General features: G+C 39.8%; 3 protein-coding genes across 3 annotated transcripts; 2 read left to right on the forward strand and 1 right to left on the reverse strand.

The window, feature by feature from the left end:
- Nucleotides 1–735: 735 nt before the first annotated feature.
- On the forward strand, nucleotides 736–4,041 carry LOC306886091 (ras-related protein Rab-39B-like). The gene is made up of 2 exons (XM_079442967.1): nucleotides 736–956; nucleotides 2,642–4,041. The coding sequence occupies exons 1-2, from the start codon at nucleotides 742–744 to the stop codon at nucleotides 3,066–3,068; spliced, it is 642 nt and encodes a 213-aa protein (XP_079299093.1). The 5' UTR covers nucleotides 736–741; the 3' UTR covers nucleotides 3,069–4,041.
- Nucleotides 3,872–9,738, reverse strand: vbp1 (von Hippel-Lindau binding protein 1). The gene is made up of 7 exons (XM_079442990.1): nucleotides 9,630–9,738; nucleotides 9,366–9,540; nucleotides 8,969–9,093; nucleotides 8,625–8,691; nucleotides 8,335–8,433; nucleotides 7,553–7,691; nucleotides 3,872–5,574 (listed from the first exon to the last, which is right to left on the reverse strand). Exons 2-7 carry the CDS (start codon nucleotides 9,444–9,446, stop codon nucleotides 5,498–5,500), a joined length of 588 nt encoding a protein of 195 aa, XP_079299116.1. The 5' UTR covers nucleotides 9,447–9,540; nucleotides 9,630–9,738; the 3' UTR covers nucleotides 3,872–5,497.
- Nucleotides 9,739–17,501: 7,763 nt separating this feature from the next.
- LOC306886009 (synaptotagmin-4-like) lies at nucleotides 17,502–22,297 on the forward strand. Its single transcript, XM_079442860.1, has 4 exons — nucleotides 17,502–17,790; nucleotides 18,523–19,379; nucleotides 20,329–20,449; nucleotides 21,198–22,297. The coding sequence occupies exons 1-4, from the start codon at nucleotides 17,757–17,759 to the stop codon at nucleotides 21,506–21,508; spliced, it is 1,323 nt and encodes a 440-aa protein (XP_079298986.1). The 5' UTR covers nucleotides 17,502–17,756; the 3' UTR covers nucleotides 21,509–22,297.
- Nucleotides 22,298–25,240: the final 2,943 nt, after the last annotated feature.

The raw sequence follows: 25,240 nt of genomic DNA on the forward strand, positions 1-25,240 counted from the left end.
ACGTAAGTAAAGAGCACCGAGTAAGAGACCCTCTACACAGATTCTTCTACACAAAGACGCTTGTAAACAGTAGTCTGTTCTGTAGATATAGAACAGAGAATAGTAATCGTTATTATGACAAGGCCATGGATAGCCAGCTACCAGGCGAATAATCTAACAGGCATCACACAGCCTAATGTCAGTAGGTCATGTTACTGTTAGACTGCTTGTATTCAGTTGCACATGACTAAGAACATATAAACACATATTGCATTAAAACAAATTATTATGTGTAGCCTATGTTCTTCCATTACTGAAAAAGAGCATTAAGTTAATACTAAAATGGTATGGCGGTTATATAAAATTGGCTATATATTTGCTATATTAAAAAAAGTCACATCTTAAGCTGAATTTTAGTCATAGATAAAGAATACACCACCAGATCCTTATCATAACTGATGCAGGCCTTAAAATCAAACTCTGAAAGCATAATTTTGTGCTTCAGCTACCTTCCCACAGAAAGCAAGGACAGAGAATAACTACAACACATCCTCAGAAGAGGTTACAAAAGCTTTGAAATTTGCTCTATTTTCTCCTTTTAGTAAACTGGTAAAGCAGGCTGACTTAAAAATGTGGGTGAATAAAATAAAGAATGTGTCTTTTTCTTTTCTGTTCTGTCCTTGGAATTAGAAATCACGAACGCATGTTTTGGCAGCAGCTAATTCACTTCACTTCTTTTTGCTTTGACAGACTTGAATAAACATGGAGGCAATTTGGCTTTACCAATTTCGATTGATTGTTATTGGGGATTCCACTGTTGGAAAATCGTGTTTAATTAGGCGATTCACAGAAGGCCGCTTCGCACATGTGTCGGACCCAACAGTCGGGGTAGATTTTTTCTCCCGCCTGGTGGAGATTGAACCTGGCAAACGCATTAAACTGCAGATTTGGGATACTGCAGGCCAGGAACGCTTCAGGTATTGTAAATCTTTATCTTGGATTATGTTACATTAGTCCGTTCTCATGATTCTGCATCACTGTAAATAGCCTAACTGTCCAATAATTTATTGATTGTTCATAGGGTTGATGACTACATTTCATATAAAGTTGTTTAGGTGGTTTACCTCATAAAATTAAAATCCTATAGACCCCTAATTTACATATTGAACTATTGTACATTGTCAAAGAGTTGCTTACACATCAAAAGAAACCTCCACCTTATTAACTTAAATCAACAAGCTTATCTGATCAGGAGTCCCTATCCATCCACATGATTGGTGTTTCCATGGTATCCGTGCTGATGTATTTCTCCCAGACTTGATGACAGACTGATTCACACGTCACTGATTCTTTTCTTTTTTTTTACATTCACCCTAGGTGATTCAGAGATACTTTCTATATTTACTAATGAATGCAGCTCAAGGTCTCTTTGCCAACAAAAGTTTTTTCGCAGACCTCCTACAGGAAATATAAATATTGGTGAATCACTGCCTTCTACAATGTCACAGATGTCTGACATAAAGTGATGTTAGTAGCTCCAGAGGCCCCTTGGCATCCTTCACAGCTCAGTGCGTTCCCAGCAATACTCCTACACAAGCTCAGACTTTTTTTTTACAGTCTCACTCTGATGCCATTTTTTTCCCCATCTACCTTGTTTTCATCTTTGCCTTCTGTTGCAGGTTTACATTTCCTGTTCTCTCTGCTCCTGTCAAACACACAAACGCCTTTCTCAGATTCATTTCTAGTTTTACAGGACAGATTCTGTTGTACATCCACACTCCATTTCTTTTAAACACATAGTTTGATCATCTTACTTATTTCTAGACGTTACATAATTCCCTATCTATCTATCTATCTATCTGTCTGTCTGTCTATCTATCTGTCTATCATCCATCTATCTATCCATCTATCTATCTATCTATCTATCTATCTATCTATCTATCTATCTATCTATCTATCTATCTATCTATCTATCTGTCTGTCTGTCTATCTATCTATCTATCTATCTATCTATCTATCTATCTATCTATCTGTCTGTCTATCCATCCGTCTATCTATCTATCTATCTATCTATCTATCTATCTGTCTATCTATCTATCTATCTATCTGTCTGTCTGTCTGTCTGTCTGTCTGTCTATCTGTCTGTCTGTCTATCTACAAACTTTTAAGCCTTTTTCTTTCAGACAAGGCATTTCACTATCATTCAAGACTATTGTTACAAAATTTCTACCTTTCTAGTTATAATTAGTTTATTTCAATTCATTGAAGTCATAACGCAACACAAGCAGTGAGAGATCTTTTCTTCTGTATTGTGATGAGAGAAATGTAAAACATCTTGGTTCAGTCCATCAGTTGTTGATTGGATGGAGATAAGTCTGAATGCAAACTTTCAGTTGATTCTAACAAAGGTGTGAAATTTCGAACTAATCTCGTTTTACCGAAAGCTTGAGTCATTACAATTTGATTAAAAAATTACGATTATTTATACATATTAATGGATGAATCGTTCACTATCAGATCAGTAACATGCATTTAGAAAATACATTTCATGCCGACATTAATTCTACTTATTTACATTCAAATTTGAATTGCAATTCTGCATCCTGTATACTACCTCAATTCAAATTCAGGAACGTATTTCATTGTGTTATGCTTTCTTCAGGTCTATTACCAGAGCATACTACCGTAACTCTGTGGGAGGTCTGCTGCTCTTTGACATCACCAACAGTCGCTCCTTCCAGAACGTTCACGAGTGGCTAGAAGAGGCACGCAGCCACGTGCAGCCCCACAGCATCGTCTTCCTGCTGGTCGGCCACAAATGTGATCTGGAAACACAGCGTCAGGTCAGCCGGCAAGAGGCCGAGAAACTAGCGGCTGCATACGGCATGCGCTACGTGGAAACTTCAGCCCGTGATGCCATAAACGTGGAGAGGGCTTTTACAGAGCTAACACGGGATATATTTGAGCTGGTGAAGAGTGGAGAGATTACCATCCAGGAAGGCTGGGAGGGAGTGAAGAGCGGGTTTGTGCCGAACGTGGTGCATTCGTCAGAAGAAGTGACAAAGGGTGATCGCCGTTGTTTCTGCTGAGTCAGCAATCACCACCCTTGGTACCTGTCAAACATTTGGGCCCTGGTGGACAAAAAAAACCCCAGCTTCCTCCAATTACAGGGTCAGTCTTCAACTCCCCGATTATGACATCACCCCTTTCCTGCCTGCTGAATGCCTAAATGAGTCCCAACATGCCATGTTGCTTCACTTTTCTATACTACTTTGCTCATTTCCCTAATCACACAATCTTGTAAATGGCCAAATTGAACTGCTAAGAATGAAAGGTTATTGCAGAACTCCTGCTGAAAGGCCGGTCAGAACTGTATCTGCACTTTAACTGTAACATCTCTCATTCATTCTGTTGAGCCACGAAAGTTAAGACTTCCCATTAAGATGCTCTGGCTTTGGACATCTCCCGTATCAAGAATAAGCTTGTTCCATGTATCTTCTATTGGTTGTGTCATGGGGACAGATAACTGACTAACACAAGTTGTACTTGCTGACTTTAACGATGAATGCTGGGATATGCGTTTCTGTTGACTCAAAGATTTCAGACTTGAAACATTTGACTGCTGAAGGTGTCAATTGTCTGATTATTTTAGTAAAGACAAAGGGAAGGAGATATACTGCAATATACTACATGGAGAATTCCCAGACTGGAAAAACACACAATCTGTAATGATTCCCATATGAACAAAACTAGATTTTCAATTGTAATTGAAATGGTGCGAGATATACGTCAAGTGATATGATAATCCATCATATCACCCAGGAGGTTCATTTTATGATTTAATGCAGAGATTCATAAGAGACTACTGAAAGTACATCCATGAGGCCCAGATGGATTAATAAACCTGTATTATTTTACAAATATTAACATTTTACTTATCACACATTACCACAAGAGGCCTCTGGTGCTCACCAGAATTACAAGGAAACCTTAATCAGTTGTACTTAAGTACATCTTTTACACCTTTTATCCCAAAGAGTGTTTCTGATGTTACAGCTTGTGATTGTACATCTAAAATGAAAAAAGCAAGCTCTTCCTATAGGTTTTCTAATCGCCCAGTGAGGGCCACTGACCTTGTACACATTCACACAAGACATCTGTATCTATAGAGCTCGCATCGCCATGTATTTAACCCTTACTTTATTCATCTATAACATCTTTACTTTTTGAAATGACTTGCTCTTCACTTTCACTCTCACCCCTACAAAATATATCCATAGCCGCTTTCTCAAATCTGATTGGAAAAGACGTCGATACTGTCCATAATAATGCACAATTGGCTGAGTAGTTAATCTGTCACATTATTTGATAACATGAAGCCATTTCAAAACATGGCTGAGATGGGGTCTCAGGTAAGAACAGAGGAGTTTGGATTGGGTTGACCACTTGCTCGCTCTGTAAGCTTTTTGTGGCTGATGTGGACTTGCAAGGACTGGCTGTACAAACACTACTGTTTCAGTGAATTTGAGACACCCTGTACCTCTTCATCAAGGGAACTTGAAATGTACTACAGATTAAAATAACATGTTAAAAATGTTCTGGTTGTATATTATAACTTCATCAACATTCCACCCACAACCTGTAGGAATTGAGGGTCATTGTACAGTTCAATGATGATATTATCATTACAGCTGGTGTGCTGCTCCAAAAGCATGTAATTAAAAGGCAATAGAATATCAAGACAAAATTTGTAGTTTCAGTACTGCACAAGTGATTGTCAAGGATTGAAAGAAATGGTCGGATTTGCAGGCACATATTTAATTAGTTGGATTCATCAAAGCTTATTCATCCCGCTCACTGCCAGAACCTCAATCAGACGAGGAATTATAAAAAGCTACTGTACGCAGATTAGAAACAGACCATCTCATTGATTTTGTGCCTTTTCCCAAATCGCTTCATTATTAGTTCCTTGTTCAGTGTTTAATGGCTACAATGTGACAAATGAGTACAGATGAAGAACAAGAGATGAAAAAACATACATCGGAGGAGGAGTGAAGAAAAGGGAAGCGGAGAAGGAAGGAGGCTGATAAATGAAACAGAATGTCCCCTTATATTCTGCACGCTGCATTTCGACAAAGATCTCACCAACATGTCAAGAAAAATTCCACAGAAAGAAATTTGACGGCCATAGGAGTTTAAACTATTTTGCTTTAACAGAACAGAAATTTCAGAATTTTACCAAACAAATAAGAGGAAAAAGAGCACAGAGGAAGACAAATGTGTAGACCCTGTGGAGAGAGGCCCCCCTCTTAAACAGGTAATAATTCATCATTAAAAAAGAAAAGAAAACTACCATTATTACTTTTGTTTGATGTTTTTTTTCACCTTTTTACTTGAAAAAATACTTGAAAAAGTAATAAATCAATAGATAACAGTTGGTGTTGGTGCAAACAGATATATGTGGGTGAATGTTCTGATGGGGAAGTATCTTGGGTGGGACCAAACTAGGCCTCCTCTTCTAGGACCGCTCAGCAGATTTGAGGAGGTTGTCTTTGCTCCTTCTCTTGACATCCCAATTGTAAACACGTGCCATATCTGGGAGAGTAGCGGTTAAGGGGGGATCTGAAAAGGTTGGCAAGTATTTCCTTACACTGCCACTTGAAAGCACATGTTACACTCAGATGACACGAGAGTCAAAAACAAAACTTTCACTAACGGATTCTAACAGGTGGTGACAACAGGTGGCACTTATGGCCTGTATCCGATTTAACCAAGGAGTTCTTCCTTGAAAGAAATCTACAGATGTCAAACAAATGTCTGACTAACCATTAAAATACATCACAGTTTGCTGAGATAGACAATGTTATATGAATTTTGTACAGAAATGTTTCACTTGATTCACTCACTGATCACATAACCAACACTAAACATACATAAATATCTGCACTGATAAATATTAATGTTTCCAATCACATGACACTATTGCTTCTTTTCCACCAAATGGTGCTGGTGCATAATCTCTTTGAAAGCTGGCCTCATTGCTAAATCTAAACAAAACTCATTATTTCATATTTGATAAGCAACAAAAGGAAGTGTGTCAATGGTCTCCACTGCTCTACACATCAAAATTAAATACTGCACAAAAAGCAAATGGTGAACAGTTTAATGTCTCTTAGTTTTAGGGAATTTTTAAATGCATTAAAACTTTTACTTTTAAAAGTAATGCATTACAATACTGTGTTACTCCCTAAACTAATTACGTTACTTAGCTACTTTTTATGGAAAGTAATGCGTTACGTTACTTTTGTGTAACTTTTTAAATATGAGCAAGGCTTGATTGTTTTTAATACAAGAAGTTCTAATTATAGCAAATGCAAAAGGCCTTTCACACCAAAAAGTGTAATGAATAAGCCTCAGGCTGAAGGAAAAGTAAATTCACGTCTGTAAAGTAGAATGCAGGAGAAGAAGGTTCAATACTCTTCAGCAATAAAAAAAACAACAAGTCATTTTTGCTTATTAGTATGATTGAACTGGACCATCAAAGGTCAGCAGCAAAGACATTGGTTAATAAAATGGGATTAGATACATTTGTGTTTAACATATTTAATTATTGCAGGTTTGCCTTATATTCTGAGTTTGCATTTCACTGTTTTAATTCATTTTGATGAATACTAAATCTGTTTTCTGCGAGTGAGATGAATTAATGCACATTCACATTTAGTCTAGAACTACAGTAACAGCATGTCACAGCGCACTGTCAGTCAATAAATGGGAAAAAAGTAACGCGTTACTTTTTTGAAAAAGTAACTCAAATATTTTCTTTATATGCGTTACTTTACTAGTTACTTGAAAAAAGTTATATTATTAAGTAACTTGCTTTACTTGTAATGCGTTACCCCCAACACTGCTCTTAGATGCATGCATTCACTACTGTTCAAAAGTTAGGGGTCAGTCATTTTTTTTTTTAAATAGATTATTAGTTTTGATCAAATTAACATGTCCTTGTCGAATAAAAATAAGAAATACATTTATAATTTTACAAAAAAATTAAATTAATTTCAAACCAATGCTTTCATTTTGAATTCTCATCAGCCACCATAATATAAATTAAGCAGCACAACAGTTCAACATTGATAATAATTGGAAATGTTTTTTGAGCACCAAACGATAATGTGACACTGAAGACTGGCATAATAACTGCTGACAATTCAGCTTTGCCATCATAGGAATACATTGACATGTTCTATTTTAATACTTTAAATTATATTTTAAATTGTAATAATATTTCTCAAAATTACTGTTTTGCTGTATTTTTAATCAAATAAATGCAGCCTTAGTGAGTATAAGAGACGTTCTTTAAAAAACATTAAAACCTTGCTAAACCCAAACTTTTGAATGGTAGTGTGTATATTTGACAAGCTGCTGATCTGACATTTACATTTCCAACTAAGACAATTATTAAATGTAAAATATTTTAGATAAAGAACTAATCAAATGCAATAAACACATAATTATGGAAAAGAACAAATACAAACCTGAGTCTCTCTATATTTTTGCCATTGTTTAAGGATACTGACTTCAGTGGTTGTGAACTGGTCTCTAAGGAAGTCCAGGTCATCTTCCAGAGAGTCCAGATTCCGGGAAGCTGTAGCCAAGTTCTTCTCCAGCAGTGCCTGGGCCTCATCAATATCATATTCCAACATGACATTAGCCTGGTACACAAACACAAAAACCATGGCTATCAGCTAGTTTGTCATATTAACAGACAGGCATGCGATACACTGCTAATTATGGAAACAGTTTCATCGGTTCATGACTAGCTTAAGCTGTACAAACCCCTACACAGCACATCTGAGCTGCATATTAGTCTAAAAAGAAAAAGCTATAGGCAGTAAACATCAACACTTTGAATATTGAAAATATTAAAAGTCCCAACCTATTTTTATTTTCATAATATGATGCATTTCTAATTGACCAACTCAGGTGAACAAAAAAAGAGCAGCCTGATTTTATCCATCTGTAAATGATCTGTGTCTGGAGATATAACTGGTGGTTAAGAAATTAAATATTAACAACTGTTTATTTTGTGTTCACTATTAATACAATTCCACAAGGCTGTTAGCACTGCGCGCTTTCATTTCTTGATTTTTCGTTTAGGTGCATCACTCAATTAAATCACTTATACAAAACCATGATCCGCACTCACATGCAACAGTCTTCACTTATCATTTTATTCTACATTTTGTCCCATTGGTGATAAATGTAGAATAAAACGAAAAGAGAAAACTGTTTCATGTGAGTGCGGATCATGGTTTTGCGCTATTAATACAATGACACACAGCAGTCAACACTTACCCCAAGCCACAAACACACTTTATCTGTGGGTGGGACAGAGGCTTTGCAATAGACGTTATCAGCCAACAGAAAATGTGTCTCCATGGGATCTGTAGTATCCTGTGATTGGACATGTATAATTAGGAACAGGAAAACAAACAATTAACAGATGAGATAAAGTGTGAGAGGCAATAAAAATTGACAGAAAACAAAACACTCTTTTAAAAGCAAATTTTTAGGCTTTAGAGAGTTGATCTTTGATTTGCTTCCCTTTTTGCATATATGGAGATATGCGAGTTAAATAAGATAACCTTCTTTTTCTGCATGTGCCGTAGGATTTCTAACGTCTGTTTGATTTGTGGGATCTGGCTTTTCAACCTAAGAAACACACACACACACAAAAAAACAGAGTCAAGTGGAATTAGCAACAATATTTTATGCTTACTCTGAGTAATGAATCTGATTTTTTAAATGCAGCAATAAAATCACTGTTTATTTGTTCCTTATAACAAAAGAACAACAGTCGACAATGATTCAAGGAAACTGGCAGCCAATTATACATATATAGTCTGTGCACAAAGAGCATCCTTTAGCATGGACACCGAAACTGATCATTGCCTATTACTCTACAGTATAGAATAGATCATAACCCAACCTGAGTTTCTTCTGAGCCAGATTGAGCTCCATATATTTATATTTCTGATACTGTTCATCCAGCTTCCTCAGCACGGCGTCTGCTGTGTCATTGCCCGGCTGCTTCATGAATGCATCCACGTCTTCCTACAGAAACACATCTCATTAACAACATCTTATGGGCTTCCTTAATGAATTACATCCTATGAAGTACTTAAATACTGATTAATCGTGTGTTATCCGTCACCTAAAGCCCACTGCACCTTCAAGACATGAGCAAGCAAAGCCTGCAGCCTTATAGGGAGAAGAGCAAGGCGCTTTCTTCTTAAGAAAGCCGTTAAATACAAACACATCGCTTTCACGGGAAACTGTCGACAGCACGGACATAAAAATAAACTATATGTTATATTCCCACTGACCACAAATATTGCTTCGGGGATTCCGAGGTGTTTTTTCTTATTTGCAGCTCCTGCATTGCCACTCTCTATGGTCGTCGCCATTTTGGAGAGACTCACGGCTCTTCCTCTTCACGCACGCGCCCGCTGTTCTTACGCACGAGCGCTGCCTGCATAATAAAAGTGACTGCAGCTGTCTCTAACAGTGAGTCAGTGATGCATTTTTAGGGTCTGGTCATTATCTCATTAAATGTGTTTGAAAATGTTCTTTAACTTCAAATTCAGTACCTTAGTCTTGGGGAACTTGTGTTTTGTCGGCTTAGCAGCTTAATAAATCAACCAGCAGATGTCAGTGTCGCCCAAACGACCCACAGAAAGAGCACGAGGCGCTGGGCGTGACGGTAGCGAGCCAGAAGTGTGATCTCATACATTAAGGGTAACATGAAAAAATAGATAAATGCAATAGCCATTTGTCTTCAGTTCTATTTCTAAATGATATTGAGTCAGCTCTCTGTTCTGCATACTAAAACGATGCAATAAAACAACAGGAATGTCTAATGTCACTGCCACCTTAAGTACAGGCCTTCACTGCATGCATATGTTTGGATGTGAAGGACCTCAGTCATTTTTTTTTTTTTCTAATTGAAATTTTACATTGTATAATTATGCATATGAAAACAATATGTTTAAACTGTATTTATCTGTATCTGAACGTGTTTAATGTTAACTGTATGCACCAAGGGTCTGAGAGTAATGCAATTTCAATTCTCTGTATGTACAGGTCCTTCTCAAAAAATTAGCATATTGTGATAAAGTTCATTATTTTCTGTAATGTACTGATAAACATTAGACTTTCATATATTTTAGATTCATTACAACACAACTGAAGTAGTTCAAGCCTTTTATTGTTTTAATATTGATGATTTTGGCATACAGCTCATGAAAACCCAAAATTCCTATCTCAAAAAATTAGCATATTTCATCGGGAATCCTTTTGCAGAAATGACTGCTTCAATGCGGCGTGGCATGGAGGCACCATAGACAGTTGCTGACTCCAAGAGGAAGGATTCTTGGAGACCAAACATCGCAACGTCCTTTCCAAATCTTGGTTGGCTCTCTCGGTTTGGCCATTGCTCTGGGGATGAAACCCTGAGGACAGACTAACAGTCGCTCCCAGTAATTTACAAAACTCTCGCCAAAATTTGGACACAAACTGGGGTCCCCTGTCGGAAACCACGTCCACCGGGAGGCCATGTAAGCGAAAGACGTGGTTTACGACTGTCAACGCTGTCTCCTTGGCTGAGGGTAATTTGGGCAAGGGTATGAAATGGGCCGCCTTCGAGAACCGGTCCACCACGGTCAAAACGACCGTGTTGCCCTGAGAGGGCGGGAGGGCGGTGACAAAATCTAGCGCAATATGGGACCAGGGTCTCGAAGGGACGGGCAGCGGTTGAAGTAACCCATCTGGGGGTCGATTGGAAGTCTTACCAGTGGCACAAACCGAGCAAGCCAAAACAAAACTGTGAATGTCGCGAGCCATACGTGGCCACCAGAATCGTTGCTTAACCATAAAATTAGTGCGATTGACTCCTGGATGACAAGCCACGTTGGAACAATGACCCCACTGAATAACGTCGGACCGTAATCCCTCCGGCACAAATAACCGATTCGGTGGGCAACCGGGCGGAGGCATTATCCCTTCTAAGGCCATTTTGACCTTCGACTCGACCTCCCATGTGAGTGTGGAGACAAAAAGAGTCTCGGGTAAAATGCACTCGGGAGTAGACGGGCGTTCGGAATTGTCAAAAACGCGTGATAAAGAGTCGGGTTTGATGTTTTTGGAACCCGGGTGGTACGAGAGGGAGAAATCAAAACGTCCGAAAAAAAAGTGCCCACCGAGCCTGCCTGGAGTTCAGTCTTTTAGCAGTACTAATATATTCTAGATTCCTGTGATCGGTCCAGACGATAAAAGGTACCCCCGACCCTTCCAACCAGTGGCGCCATTCTTCCAACGCTAACTTGACTGCCAACAACTCTCGGTTACCAATGTCGTAATTGCGTTCGGCCGGGGATAAACGATGGGACAAAAACGCGCAGGGATGCATCTTGCCGTCCGCGGAAGAGCGCTGGGATAACACTGCGCCTACCCCCACCTCTGACGCGTCGACCTCCACCACGAACTGACGTGAGGAATCAGGGGCTATGAGGATGGGGGCTGAAACAAAGCGGCCCTTGAGTTTGGTAAACACAACCTCGGCTGTGTTAGACCACCTGAACGTAGTCCTGGGGGAGGTCAAGGCAGTCAGAGGCGCGGCTAGTTGGCTGAAGTTGCGAATAAAACGCCGGTAGAAGTTGGCGAAGCCCAGAAACCTCTGTAGGGCCTTACGGGAATCAGGGCTTGGCCACTCCACCACAGCCTTAACTTTCTCAGGATCCATGCGCATTCCCTCGGATGACACGATGTACCCCAGAAAAGGAACAGACTGTGCATGAAAAGCGCATTTCTCCGCCTTGACAAAAAGCCCATTCTCTAGCAACCTCCGAAGCACTCGCCGGAAGTGCTGCACATGTTCCTGGAGAGATGAAGAAAAAATCAATATGTCATCCAGGTAGACATATATGAACTGATCTACCATATCTCGCAGCACGTCATTGACGAGTGCCTGGAAGACCGCCGGGGAGTTGGACAGCCCGAAGGGCATGACCAAGTATTCAAAGTGCCCCCTAGGGGTGTTAAAAGCAGTCTTCCACTCATCCCCCTTCCTTATGCGGACCAAATGATTTTTTTTATTTTTTTATCATTACGTAAATCCAATTTTGTGAAAATGGATGCTCCCTGCAACCTCTCGAAGGCTGAAGACATCAACGGCAAAGGATAAGTATTCTTTACCGTGATGTTGTTCAACCCTCGGTAGTCAATACAAGGACGCAGGGACCCATCCTTCTTCCCCACAAAAAAGAACCCCGCCCCCGCCGGAGAAGAGGAAGGGCGGATAAACCCAGAAACTAGAGAATCAGAAATATATTTCTCCATAGCCTCCCTTTCTGGAACAGAAAGCGAATATAACTTGCCCTTAGGCGGAGACGTACCTGGCAGTAAATCTATGGCACAGTCGTAAGGACGATGCGGAGGAAGAGAAGCTGCTCGAGACTTACTGAACACTTCCCTCAGGTCCTGGTACTCCGCGGGCACGTTAGACAGATCCATCGCCTCCTCCTGAAACACAGAAACAGAAACCAACGGACAGGCAGACACAAGACAGGACTCATGACAGTTATTGCTCCAAGCTATGACGGATCCTTGATGCCAGTCTATCTTGGGGTTGTGATTAATGAGCCAGGGGTGGCCGAGCACGACGGGTGCAAGGGGGGTGTCCATGATCAAGAAGGATATAGTCTCAGTATGGTTGCCTGACGTGGTGAGAATGACGGGTTCAGTGGTGAAGGCAATGGGAGGTAACTTGTGGCCGTTAAGGGCATGGACGGAGATCTTGTGCGTAAGGGGTATGATGGGGATCTGGACGTGGTCTGCCAGCCCATGCAGGAACATGTCCCACTGCGCCTCCTCGTTCCAGCGATACTCCGCCGCCAGGGTCCGGAACTCGATGGAATAGTCCGATACAGATCTTTCACCCTGGCGGAGATCGGCGAGAATTCTGGCCGCCTCTCTTCCGGCGACGGCCCGATCGAAAACCCGCTTCATTTCTTCGGATAATGTCAGGAACGAGGTGCAGCATGGATCCTGGTTCTCCCACACCGCTGTTCCCCATAGTGCCGCCCTTCCAGTCAGCAGGGTCAAGACGAAGGCCATCTTGCTCTGTTCCGAGCCGAAGGTCCTGGGTTGCAGGGCAAAGTGCATTGAGCATCGTGTCAAAAATGCCCTGCAATACTGCGGTTCTCCTCCATACGGCTCGGGAACGGGCAGCCGAGGTTCCGGCTGGAAGGGGAGTTCAGGTGGACTGGGGGAAAATGGCGGCGTGGGTGGCGCAGTGGGGACTCGTAGCTGTTGGAGTTGTTGGGTGAGCTCGGATACCTGCGTCACCAGAGCCTGAATAGCACGGCCCGTGTTATTCAGGCTCGCCTCTTGAGAGTTCATGCGGTCAATGCTCTGAGAGATGAAAACCTCCAGTGACGTGGCTGAGGCACCCGCTGCTTCCATGGGAAGGTCAGATCGTTCTGTCATGGCGAACAGAGAAGAGGAAGCAAGTTGCAGGTGAAAGTCAGATTTATTGTCCAAAACAGATAATACAGGTGCAGGAGTGGAATGATGGCAGGTGACGCAGGAACTGGATGGACTACACGGCAGGAGGGTGGTGAAGAGTATCCGTGGTGAAGCGTGGAATCCAGACAGGAACAAACGTACACAGCACACCGACACAGGATGGACTTAGACACCAACAGCAAACCGGACGAGTAGAAACAGGAACAGGAACTGAAACAACGCATGAAGACATCCACAACGATCTGACAAAGGAGAGGAGAAACTGGTGAGTATTTATGGGTGAGTTAAGGAGCTGCAGCTGGTGCTGCTAACGAGGCTCAGCTGAATGTAGTGAATGGTGATGGCTCGGCCACGCCCACACACGTACTACACGCACACACATGACAATACTCGGGACAAGGAGGAAACAATGAATGAGTGAACCGTGACAGTACCTTGATTTCCGAATGACATGCAAAATTTGCTTTCATCCGAAAAAAGTACTTTGGACCACTGAGCAACAGTCCAGTGCTGCTTCTCTGTAGCCCAGGTCAGGCGCTTCTGCCGCTGTTTCTGGTTCAAAAGTGGCTTGACCTGGGGAATGCGGCACCTGTAGCCCATTTCCTGCACACGCCTGTACACGGTGGCTCTGGATGTTTCTACTCCAGACTCAGTCCACTGCTTCCGCAGGTCCCCCAAGGTCTGGAATCGGTCCTTCTCCACAATCTTCCTCAGGGTCCGGTCACCTCTTCTCGTTGTGCTGCGTTTTCTGCCACACTTTTTCCTTCCCACAGACTTCCCACTGAGGTGCCTTGATACAGCACTCTGGGAACAGCCTATTCGTTCAGAAATTTCTTTCTGTGTCTTACCCTCTTGCTTGAGGGTGTCAATGATGGCCTTCTGGACAGCAGTCAGGTCGGCAGTCTTACCCATGATTGCGGTTTTGAGTAATGAACCAGGCTGGGAGTTTTTAAAAGCCTCAGGAATCTTTTGCAGGTGTTTACAGTTAATTAGTTGATTCAGATGATTAGGTTAATAGCTCGTTTAGAGAACCTTTTCATGATATGCTAATTTTTTGAGATTTTTGGGTTTTCATGAGCTGTATGCCAAAATCATCAATATTAAAACAATAAAAGGCTTGAACTACTTCAGTTGTGTTGTAATGAATCTAAAATATATGAAAGTCTAATGTTTATCAGTACATTACAGAAAATAATGAACTTAATCACAATATGCAAATTTTTTGAGAAGGACCTGTATGTGCTGTACATGTGGAAGAATTGACAATAAAGCTGACTTGAACTTGAACTTGAACTACAAAAATAAATAAAGAAAAAGTGCTATAAAAGTGTTATAAACTTGTTGTTGTTGTTTTTGTAAATTATCAAACTTATATTTATGAAATTAAAAATGTGGTCAAAATATGTGACCTTGGACCACAAAACCAAGTAGCATATTTGTAGCAATAGCCAACAATGCATTGTATGGGTCAAAATTATAGATTTTTCTTTTATGCCAAAATCATTAGGATGTGAAGATATTTTGTTAATTTCCTACCATAAATATATCAAAACTTAATTTTTGATTAGTAATATGCATTGCTAAGAACTTAATTTGGACAACTTTAAATGCGATTTTCTCATTTTTGCACCCTCAGACTGCAGATTTTCAAATAGTTGTATCTTGGCCAAATGTTGTCCTATCCTAACAAACCATACATCAATGGAAACCTTATTTATTTGGATTAATGAATAATTAACCCTTATGATTGGTTTTGTGGTCCAGGGTCACATATAAGAAAATTATTAAATAAAAGTACTTTTATCTGTTAAAGTACATTTTCTCATAAAAGTATGAGAGGTCTTGAACACTGAATATATTTTCATTGATAAATTTCTGTATCGCTCACCACAATAAAACTGGATAAGTACAATGCTAAAAGGAAGTAGATGTGTGCGGTATGCACCTTAGTCAGCATACAGACCATATATAATTCTTTGCTAATTAGTTTTTTGGTTGAATTTTCTTTTTTTTACTTGCTGTGCAACACTGAAAATACAAAAATTAAAATAAATTAAAAAATCCTCAGAACCAACATCTCTGGAAAGCATATGTTGTAACAATAACAACATACTGTACATCTGTCCCTCACAGCCTTGTTTTCTTGCACAATAATGAATGTGTACCCTGACTAGTCAATGGTAGTTTTGCTAATCAAAAGGCTACCGATTGAGTCAGAGAGCGAGCTATGAGCAATGCTCTTGAGCTTAGCACGTAACTTCAGGTTGCTTCGGGCAGACTTGTGTATCACTTCTGGATAAAAAAGTTTAGCTGAACTGACTATAAATTCTGTACCAAGAAAGAGTGTGTTAGACAAACCTGCTTGCCTGAAATATAGTTTGGCTGCTGTGCTAATACAGCGGCTGGAGGTTCTGTTAATGAGGTGACTCAGGAACTGAATGCATGCTGAGGATGATTTGTGGCTGTTGCTGAAATCAGTGTCCAGTTAGAAACAAGGGTATAGCCTATTCCAGATGGAGTTCATCTGGCTTCATTTAAACCAGAGGTTGTCTATTCAGAGCCGCCCTCGTGGAGGATATTTTCTTTTATACTTGTAATTATGAAAAAGCTTTTTTATGAGCAGGAGTCTCAGCAGCAAATTAACTGCATTTCAGTTTTGTTATTCCAGATGTTTTAGGATATGTTTGTTTTTTAATACAAAAGTGGAGGAGATACATTTCTTAATAAAATAAGAAATGCGATGTCAGTTTACACATTGTATCATTTGAGTTGAGTAAGATTATTTTAATAGAATTTATAATTGTATTCTCTGCTCTCATCATGGCTTTTAGAGGAATACAAGTGGTTCATATGCTTTTAATCATCAGTGAACCACTTTAAGTGCTATATAGCACTTATCTGTAAAGGTACAGCTATACAGCACCTTTGTCAAATGGTGCTATATGTAGAACCATATGAGGAACCCCACTGTCCTCCTTAGATTTTAGATATGTTACTCCACTCTCATATGTTTGCTATGAAGGAGAATTTACTGCAATGGCAAAAACAGTTTTGAATCACTTTTTTGCATTTCTAAGGTCTTTCTCTAACTAAACTTTGTATGGCAGTGGTGCTATAGCACCTTAAAAAAACAAAAAACAAAGAATCCCTGAAGAACTGTTTAAGAAAAATACTGGGCTGAACAGGTACTTATAGCAGTGTTATATAGCATCTCATCCACCCCAAAGAACCCCTGAAGAACCAAATATTTTTTGTGTGTCTGTGTATAGACTCCCCACTGCTTATATTAAATAAAACTTCAAAGTGATGAAGAACACCTGAGCGTGACACCATAAATTTGATTTTGATGAGCATGATGAGCATGAACATTCAACAGATGTTAAATAAGAACAGGAACAATGTTACCAATGACAAACTTATTAAAGAATTAAATAAGGGCCTAAAATACGGCCATAAGCATCGCTGCCAAAAGAACAAAAAACAAACAAGTCCACTGTTAGTTTTATATGTCCAACCAGAAAAGTTTAGGTCATATTAATGATATTTATTAAGGCAGACTGCTTTATTACCCATGATCAAAAGTCACTTCCAGGAAACATAAAATAAATTAGTTCATTTTTTACTCATTGCAAACAGTGTGATAGGCCTGTGTTTTGTGAATTGGTGTGCACTTTAGCAAATGAAATTAAGTGTCATCAGCTCAGCCCTTCCCGTTAATAGAACCACAACAAAGAGCATTTCACCTGGACCTCTTCAGATACGTTTGAAAGCACACATACGCCATAAACCCTGGGCAGTCACAGTGATTAACAGGCCTGTGTTTGGTATCAGTGCGCAGGGCAGTGATTTCAGGCGTCGTGTTCGTCAGAGCTGCGTCAGAAGCGATGCACTCACCGGAGGGGAGGGGACTGGAGAGGCGTTGCTTGTTAGGCAGACTCATAGCGCAGCGAGTATCAGCACTGGTGTGAGGAAACCTCTGGGAAAGGGGAAATCTAGCTTATTCTGTTTATTTTGGAGCGACAATAAACAGGCGTTAATTTTTAATCTACTACAAGCATTAAATTATTCAGTCTCGTGTCTCTAGTCTCCGCCTGAGGCGCAAGACGGGCGAGTTTAACGCGCGTGAAGAATCGTGAACGGCAGCGCGAGCTGGAAGCATCTTTTCAGGACCTTGGACAGAGCGCGCGCATACAATGGCACCAGTGACGACAGAAGAAGCACATTTCGGTGAGTAGATTTTTGTTATTTATCATTTGCTAAAAAAAAATTGTTGAGATGTTAGAACATATGGTATTTGTGCATGTTTAAAGAACTGTTTTTGGGAACGTGGCTCAGTAACAGTAACGCGGCTTTTTTCTGATGCGCGAGCACAAGCATAAATAGGTGCGTGCTCTATTAGTAGCCTATGACATCACTAGTGTATGAAGATGCTTGAAACGCGTTGAGATGTTTGTCAGAAACTTTCGGTGATAACGTATTAGTCACAGAAGAGTACGTGCTTTGTTTTCAGAGGGAAAGACAAAAGGCTGACAGAGCATCTTAGTTAATTCACTGGAGAGGTGCTGCACCCACCACGAAAACGGAAATTTCCAGATTCACAGACACTACTGCACTACCACATGGTTGTAGCTTGTCAGGTTATCATATCTAAATCGAAATGAACAGTTCTTTGTTAATGTAGTAATCTCTGACATGATTTAAGCGACAGTGATCTCTTGAGGCGTTGCTCGGTGAGGAAAAAGTGGCATTATTTTTCTTTGTATGGTTTTCATTGTTTTAACTGTTACATCAACACATGTCAGTGTTTGTGTTACCTCAGATGCAAAATAATTTATATAATCTCTCTTCTTTTCCCGACTGAAGGAGTTTTAATATTTAATGACAACAGTAAATCTACATACATCTATTAAATAAATAAATTATTGGTGTTTTTTTCTTAATTTCCTGTTTTATACATAGCGGAGGTTCCTGTGAGCGTGGCAGTGGTGAGTGTGTTTGGCCTGGTCTTCAGCGTCTCCATCTTTGCATGGATTTGCTGTCAGCGCAAAGCCAACAAGGCTAGTAACAAGACCCCACCCTATAAGTTTGTCCACATGCTGAAGGGAGTTGACATCTACCCTGAGAGCCTGAGTGGAAAGAAGAAGTTTGGAGGAGAAAAGGCACCAGAAGCTCATGGAAAGCAGACTCTCAGTCCCAGCGGTGGGCGGCCAGAGCTCCATCTGGACCTGGAGAAACGAGATCTTAACGGAAACTTCACTTCCAAGCCACCAACCCTCCAACTCAAGGTGCGTAGCTCCCCAGACCTGGACATCCCGTCTCTGCAAGCAGGCAGTGGTGGTAATCAGGAGGCTGGTACTCCAGAAAGCGTTCTGTCCAGTCAGAACCCGACACCGGCTGTGGAGAAATCTCAAGACAAAGAGGGCAGCCTGGGGACACTCTACTTTTCGATTGAGTACAACTTTGAGAAGAAGGCTTTCATGGTACACATCAAGGAGGCACACGGATTGTCTCCCACGGATGAACAGTCGTTGACCTCTGACCCCTATATCAAGCTGACCTTGCTGCCTGAGAAGAAGCACAAGGTGAAGACACGTGTTTTGAGGAAGACTCTGGACCCAGCCTTCGACGAGACCTTCAGCTTCTATGGAATCCCATATGCACGGGTTTCCCAGCTGGCTTTGCACTTCATGGTGCTGAGTTTTGACCGCTTTTCACGTGACGAAGTGATCGGAGAGACCCTCGTTCCTCTGGCTGACATCGACCTGTCCGAGGGGCGCGTCCTCATGAGCCGAGACATTATTAAAAGGAATGTCAGGGTAAGAATAGATTTAATAATATTTCTTTTGATGAGTTTTTCACATATTTACATATGCATGTCTTTAAATATAAGAACTGTTCATAATAGCAATGTATTATATATATATATATATATATATAGACAGTTATAGACAGTCAGTAGTTGGTCTTGCTCACTGCGGACAGTCAATGACACACCCAAGTCTGAACAGAGAACCAATTAATGCTGTCTGTTTGTCCACTGGGTCAATAAATAATCTTTACCATCCATCTTAAGGCCCACATGTTGTAAATTTTTAATTGACCCACTAATGGACCACACATGACTCACTTTTTCTGCCTTTAAATACTGACTGCATGTATTAGGCTGATAATAAATGAACTAACCTGTTAATAAAGAGTCTACACCAATTTTCTTGTCACATTTAATGCACTCCAAAATGCATAAAAAGCTTTATTGAGGACTGAAAGGCCACATGCTTTATTAAAATAATAGTGAACGGGGCAGAAGTCATAATCTTTGACAAAATCTTGTTTTGGCAACACAATTTCACTGTTGTGTGCATAAGAATTCACTCTATTTGAGCTGAAAGGAAAGCTATTATCTTTCATTGGTGACAGTGGCTGCATATAGTTAAACACACATAATTATGCCTCATCGGTTGAGAGACATTCCAAGTCATCGCTGTGGCAGCAGCAGAAACCTGCTGATGTGTTGCCAAGGCAACATGCTGCCGTGTTCACACATAATTGGAGTCATACATTGGTCTTGGGACAAGGGAATGATTCACAGTCAGTTGCTCGTAACGTTAACGCACTTAGAATTTGTCTTCTCAAACTTGCCTAGGGTTAGTTGCCCAAATGTGAAATCATAAAAAAGAAGGTGTTTTGGGCTTTGTGATGCTGATTGTGTGCAAACCTTGCAAGAACATATAAATAAATGTCTTTGTTCTTTATCTATATCTGTAGAGGAGTGCTGGTCGAGGAGAGCTACTTCTGTCCCTGTGTTATCAGTCGACCACCAGTACTCTGACTGTGGTGGTACTGAAAGCCCGCCACCTGCCCAAGACTGACTCCAACGGACCCTCAGGTGAGGTCAAAGCATGTGGGTCAGATAGAAGCTTTCATTAGCTGAAGCACCATGGTTAATGTGTGTGTATATATATATATATATAGAGAGAGAGAGAGAGAGAGAGAGAGATTTCAGACATTTCAAGAACTGAATGTTTTTGGGAAAAACAATACTTATTGGGGGAACAAAAATAATTATAATTGCAGTTTACATTTTGATTGTATGTTTTTATTAAAGTTAGACAATTAGTCAATAATGATATTTATGTTAATTATATAAATAAAAATATATATATTTAAATAATACAGGTCATTCTGTGGCCTCCTTGAAAATTTGCTAAGGACCCCTAGTGGACCCTAGGTTGAGAACCACTGATCTAGAACATTTTATATACGTAATATTAGTACCAGTACTATTTTAGCATCACTGAGGTACTGTTATAGTTGTTATTAATATTTTAACTTTTTTGATTTTTATATTTTCCATTTAAATTGTATTATTATTTTTTGTATTTGTGTTGTTTCTTTGTCTTATATATATATATATTATTATATATTTTTAATATATTTTGTTTTAGTTTACATTTATTTCATTTCAAATAATGTTTTTTTTTTATGGTTTTAGTCCACTATAATAACCATGATCAACACTTCTTAAGCTATATCGTCTGTGATCTCCCAGTGCACAATGTATCATTTATGTGCATCGACTGAAGTAATGATTTCTGTCTCACTCTGTTTATTTCTCTTCCTCCCATCTTTTTTAGACCCTTACGTGAAGGTGAACCTGTTCCAGGGGAAGAAGCGAGTGTGTAAGAAGAAGACGCATGTGAAAAAGTGCGCCCCCAACCCCGTCTTCAACGAGCTCTTTGTTTTCGACCTGTCCTCAGAAGATGGCCTGCGAGATACCAGCGTGGAGCTCCTGCTGCTGGACTCCGACAGAACGTCCCGCACGCCTGTCATCGGTCGGCTCCTCCTGGGCACCTCCTCCCCCGGCACCGCCGGCGAGCACTGGCGTGAGATCTGCGACCACCCGCGCAGACAGATTGCTAAGTGGCACGCGCTGTCCGAAGACTAGCTCTGTTGGTTGCACTGCCGACAGAAGCCCAGGAACTGTCATTGGAAATTCAAGGTTGAGTGGGCAGGATTTGAACTGTGGACTTGTCGCGAGTAATGTCCTCTGTCATCCAACTGATCTCAGTCATATCATTGGGGTGGGGTTTCTTCTAAAGGGGGAGGCGGCAGCTGAACCCAGCCAATTAATGATTCCAAAGACTTTCTCAGATGCCCGTTGCCGCTTTTTCTTCATGCTTCATTCGAAACCTGATCGATCACCACTTTGTGCTGTACCGAATGTCATGTTGCTATTGCTGTTCTTCTCTACTCACTGTTAATAATACTCCATTATGCGATAAAATTAAAGAAAATCCTGGTAATGTGATGATGTAAATTAACTGAATGATCTGTTTATTTTTTAAGAGATGCTTTTATCTTTTGTTTATTCAGATGTTAAAATTAATTTATTCTCTTCCTTTTATACTTGATTTCTCGACTTTGGTTCGTTTTTGTGTTTTCTGCCTGAAGTTTTTGTACGTTAACATGGTGTGGAAGCAGCCTAAATTAGGCATGAACTAGCAGAGACTGATGTGTTACTGCAGGACGATTGCACGAACTGAACAGGGCCGCATGCAGTGCATGTGTGAATGTGAGTGTGTGTGTGCGCGTGTGTCTGTGTTAGTGTATAAATGTGTACGTGTGTGTTAGTTCAGTTCCAGTGGAGTATGAGACAGAATGTTGTTCTCTTCACTGTGAGCACAACGGTGGAAGTGATGTATATGTGTATTACTATAAAACATCCAGTTCTGAGAAAGAAATACAGTATGTCTCCCGTCATTTAGTTAATCGAAAATCATTACATTTGATGGAGCAATATTCGTTTTAATGCTATTTACTGTGATGAGCAGGAAGTCTGAGTCAGTGGTCTTACGTCACACTCAAATCAATACTAGTGATTAGCATTAGAGAGAAAGAGACAGATGAAGTAATATCTAATGTCCATAAAATTTTCTCAGGAAACAATCTGACATTTTTTTTAATAAATAATAATTTTATTCAGCAAGAATGCATTACATTGATCAAAAAGAGCAGTAACACGACATTTATAATGTTACACAGCATTTCTATTTCAAATAAATGCAGTTCTTTTGAACTTTCTAAACATCAAAGAATCCTGTAAAAAGTGTTATATTAATATTAAGCAGCACAACCATTGATGATGGAAATGTTTCTGAAGCACCAAATTAGCATATCAGAATGATTTTCTGAACGATTTTAGATTTGCATCACAGGAATGAATTACATTTATATACATATATTTAAACGATTACTTTATTATATTATCTTGGCATCTGGAAGAACTCTATCCTCACAAAACCTGTGGGTGGGTTGCCAAGGCTTGGAATATCAAGGAGGGCCAGAATGTTCTGTTTCTCTTGGATCGGTGACAAAATGAGCTAAAGCTCTATTCCTAGCCATCAACGTCAGTCCACTAAACACAACACTGATGTGTCAGTGCTCCAGGTTTGTAAAAACATGTGTTAGTACCAACATGAACACCCACATTTACCATAAATACTTAATTGCCTCATATGCGGTTCACAAACCCTTGTGACACTCTAAAGTGACAAAAAAAGCAATAACTGTGCTATTTTGAGACACCATGAATATGAACTAAAATGCACTTTTAATGTACTATCTTTGTATTTAAAAATTGTATTTTGCTACCACTTGTGATACACTTGAGTGTACTAGTGAATGAAAAAATGGGTTCAAGTGTACTACAAGTGGTAACTAAATACATTTTTTAAATACAAAGATAGTACGTTAAAAGCGCATTTTAGTTCCTATTCATGGTGTCTCAAAATAGCACAGTTGAGTACACTTAGATGATCTTAAGTTCATCTTAGAAGTACAGATCTGCCTTCACACCTGTCTGCACAAAAAATGAAGAGAAAAAGTTCAAAAGAGCTCAGACTCTATCATCAGTTTCTGCACACTGAGAAACTGATCCTCTCAGTCACTAGATCTGCTATGCTATCTACATAGAAAGTTGTTATCTAAGGCAGCAACTAAATCTAAATAAAATAAATAGGCACAAATGATTTCAAAAGCGTATGGAATTTGCACATTTTACTATGTTAACAATACAAGACTTTAAGGATAAAAGTACACATACAGAAGTATTAGGTAAATGATATACAGTCGTGGTCAGAATTATTGGCACCCTTGGTAAATATGATCAAAGCAGGCTGAAAATAAACCTGCATTATTAATCATTTTGATCTTTTATTTAAAAAACAAATCACAAAAATCTAACCTTTCATTGAACTAAAACAAATGGGGGGAAATCTCATTATGAAATAAATGTTTTTTTGTCAAATACACCTTGGACACAATTATTGGTACCCCTATAACATCCACCATCAGGGCAATAATTAAGAATTTCCAATCAACAGAAAATATTACGAAACTGACTGGAAGAGAACACGTGTCTATATCGTCCTAATGCACGCTGAGAAGGAGAGTTTGAGTGGCTTAAGGCCCGTTCACACCAAGCACAATAACGATAAAGATAACTATAAAGATAACGATATTTAAATTCTCGAGCACATTATAGCAGGATGGATTCTGATTGGCTGTCAGTGTTTTTATGGTTCATCATTCTGGAAGCGATTCCAACGATATCGTTTCTCTGTGCCTTTATCGTTATAGTTGTGGTGTGGATACTGCTATTCTTTAATACTGAGAACGATTTTTAGAACTATATCTTCATCGTTATATTTAGCGTTATCGTGCTTGGTGTGAACGGGCCTTAAAGACTCTCCCAAGAACCACAGCTGGAGAATTGCAGAAAATAGTTGAGTCTTGGGGTCAGAAAACCTTCAAACAAATGGTCAAACAGCACTTACATCACCACATGTTGTTTGGGAGGGTTTCGAGAAGAATTTCTCAACGGGGGCAAGAGGTCCTCGCTGCAGCCTGTAGCAAGATGATTTACTGGATCAGATCCAATACGTAGTGGATGTTTGTCAACTTGTCTGCAGCTCAAGCGCGTTGAGTGCGTCAGAAATAGAAGGCGGCATCCGTTTACTGTAGCGCTTGCGCTCATTTATACAGAACGACGGATTATAAAGGGATCCATGTGCTTTGATGCAACGTGTCGCGCCGTTCGCGCCCGGTGTAGCTTCTACCGCATACTACCACTTCTAGACCAGAGGTGTATCATTTCCATAGCAAATGCATGATATGCAATTTTTTGTTTTGTTTAGAAAAATTTATATAAACGCTTTTTATTTGCTGATTGGCAAATTTCTAAAGAGTTTATTCAAAGCACATAAATATAGCCTAATTTATATTCACGTGGCTTTTTTTTCTTCTTGGGAAACTTATGATAATAGTGCAAGTCCAGTTAAATCAAATAGGCCTATGTCATGAATGCCATGTGCCATTCAGTGTTATATATGGGTTATATTATAAATAAAATATAGCCTAGCCTATAACACCATTCAAAAAAAGTCAGAAAGATTTAATGGTTTTGAAACAATTCCTTTCTGCATTAAGTTTACATTTATTTGATAAAAAAACAGTAAATCTACAATTTGAAAGAACTGCTTTCTATTTGAATATATTTTGAAATGTGTTTTCCTCTTATGCTAAAGCTCTACACTGTAAAAAAAAAAAATCTTTTAAATTTACGGTAAAATACTGGCAGCTGTGGTTGCCAGAATTTTACCGTGAAAAATACGGTAGC

The sequence above is a fragment of the Barbus barbus genome (assembly GCF_936440315.1).
Source record: "Barbus barbus genome assembly, chromosome: 2".
Taxonomy (NCBI): Eukaryota; Metazoa; Chordata; class Actinopteri; order Cypriniformes; family Cyprinidae; genus Barbus; species Barbus barbus.

Excerpts from the sequence above, each read along its gene's own strand:
- vbp1 (XM_079442990.1), bottom strand. The coding sequence starts at position 9,446 with ATGGCGACGACCATAGAGAGTGGCAATGCAGGAGCTGCAAATAAGAAA. Across the intron at positions 8,434-8,624 it reads GGCACATGCAGAAAAAGAAG|GATACTACAGATCCCATGGA; the intron begins GTTATCTTATTT and ends GTCCAATCACAG. Across the intron at positions 7,692-8,334 it reads AAGTGTGTTTGTGGCTTGGG|GCTAATGTCATGTTGGAATA; the intron begins GTAAGTGTTGAC and ends TTTGTGTACCAG.
- LOC306886091 (XM_079442967.1), top strand. The coding sequence starts at position 742 with ATGGAGGCAATTTGGCTTTACCAATTTCGATTGATTGTTATTGGGGAT. Across the intron at positions 957-2,641 it reads GCAGGCCAGGAACGCTTCAG|GTCTATTACCAGAGCATACT; the intron begins GTATTGTAAATC and ends TGCTTTCTTCAG.
- LOC306886009 (XM_079442860.1), top strand. The coding sequence starts at position 17,757 with ATGGCACCAGTGACGACAGAAGAAGCACATTTCG. Across the intron at positions 17,791-18,522 it reads GACAGAAGAAGCACATTTCG|CGGAGGTTCCTGTGAGCGTG; the intron begins GTGAGTAGATTT and ends TTTTATACATAG. Across the intron at positions 20,450-21,197 it reads TGACTCCAACGGACCCTCAG|ACCCTTACGTGAAGGTGAAC; the intron begins GTGAGGTCAAAG and ends CATCTTTTTTAG.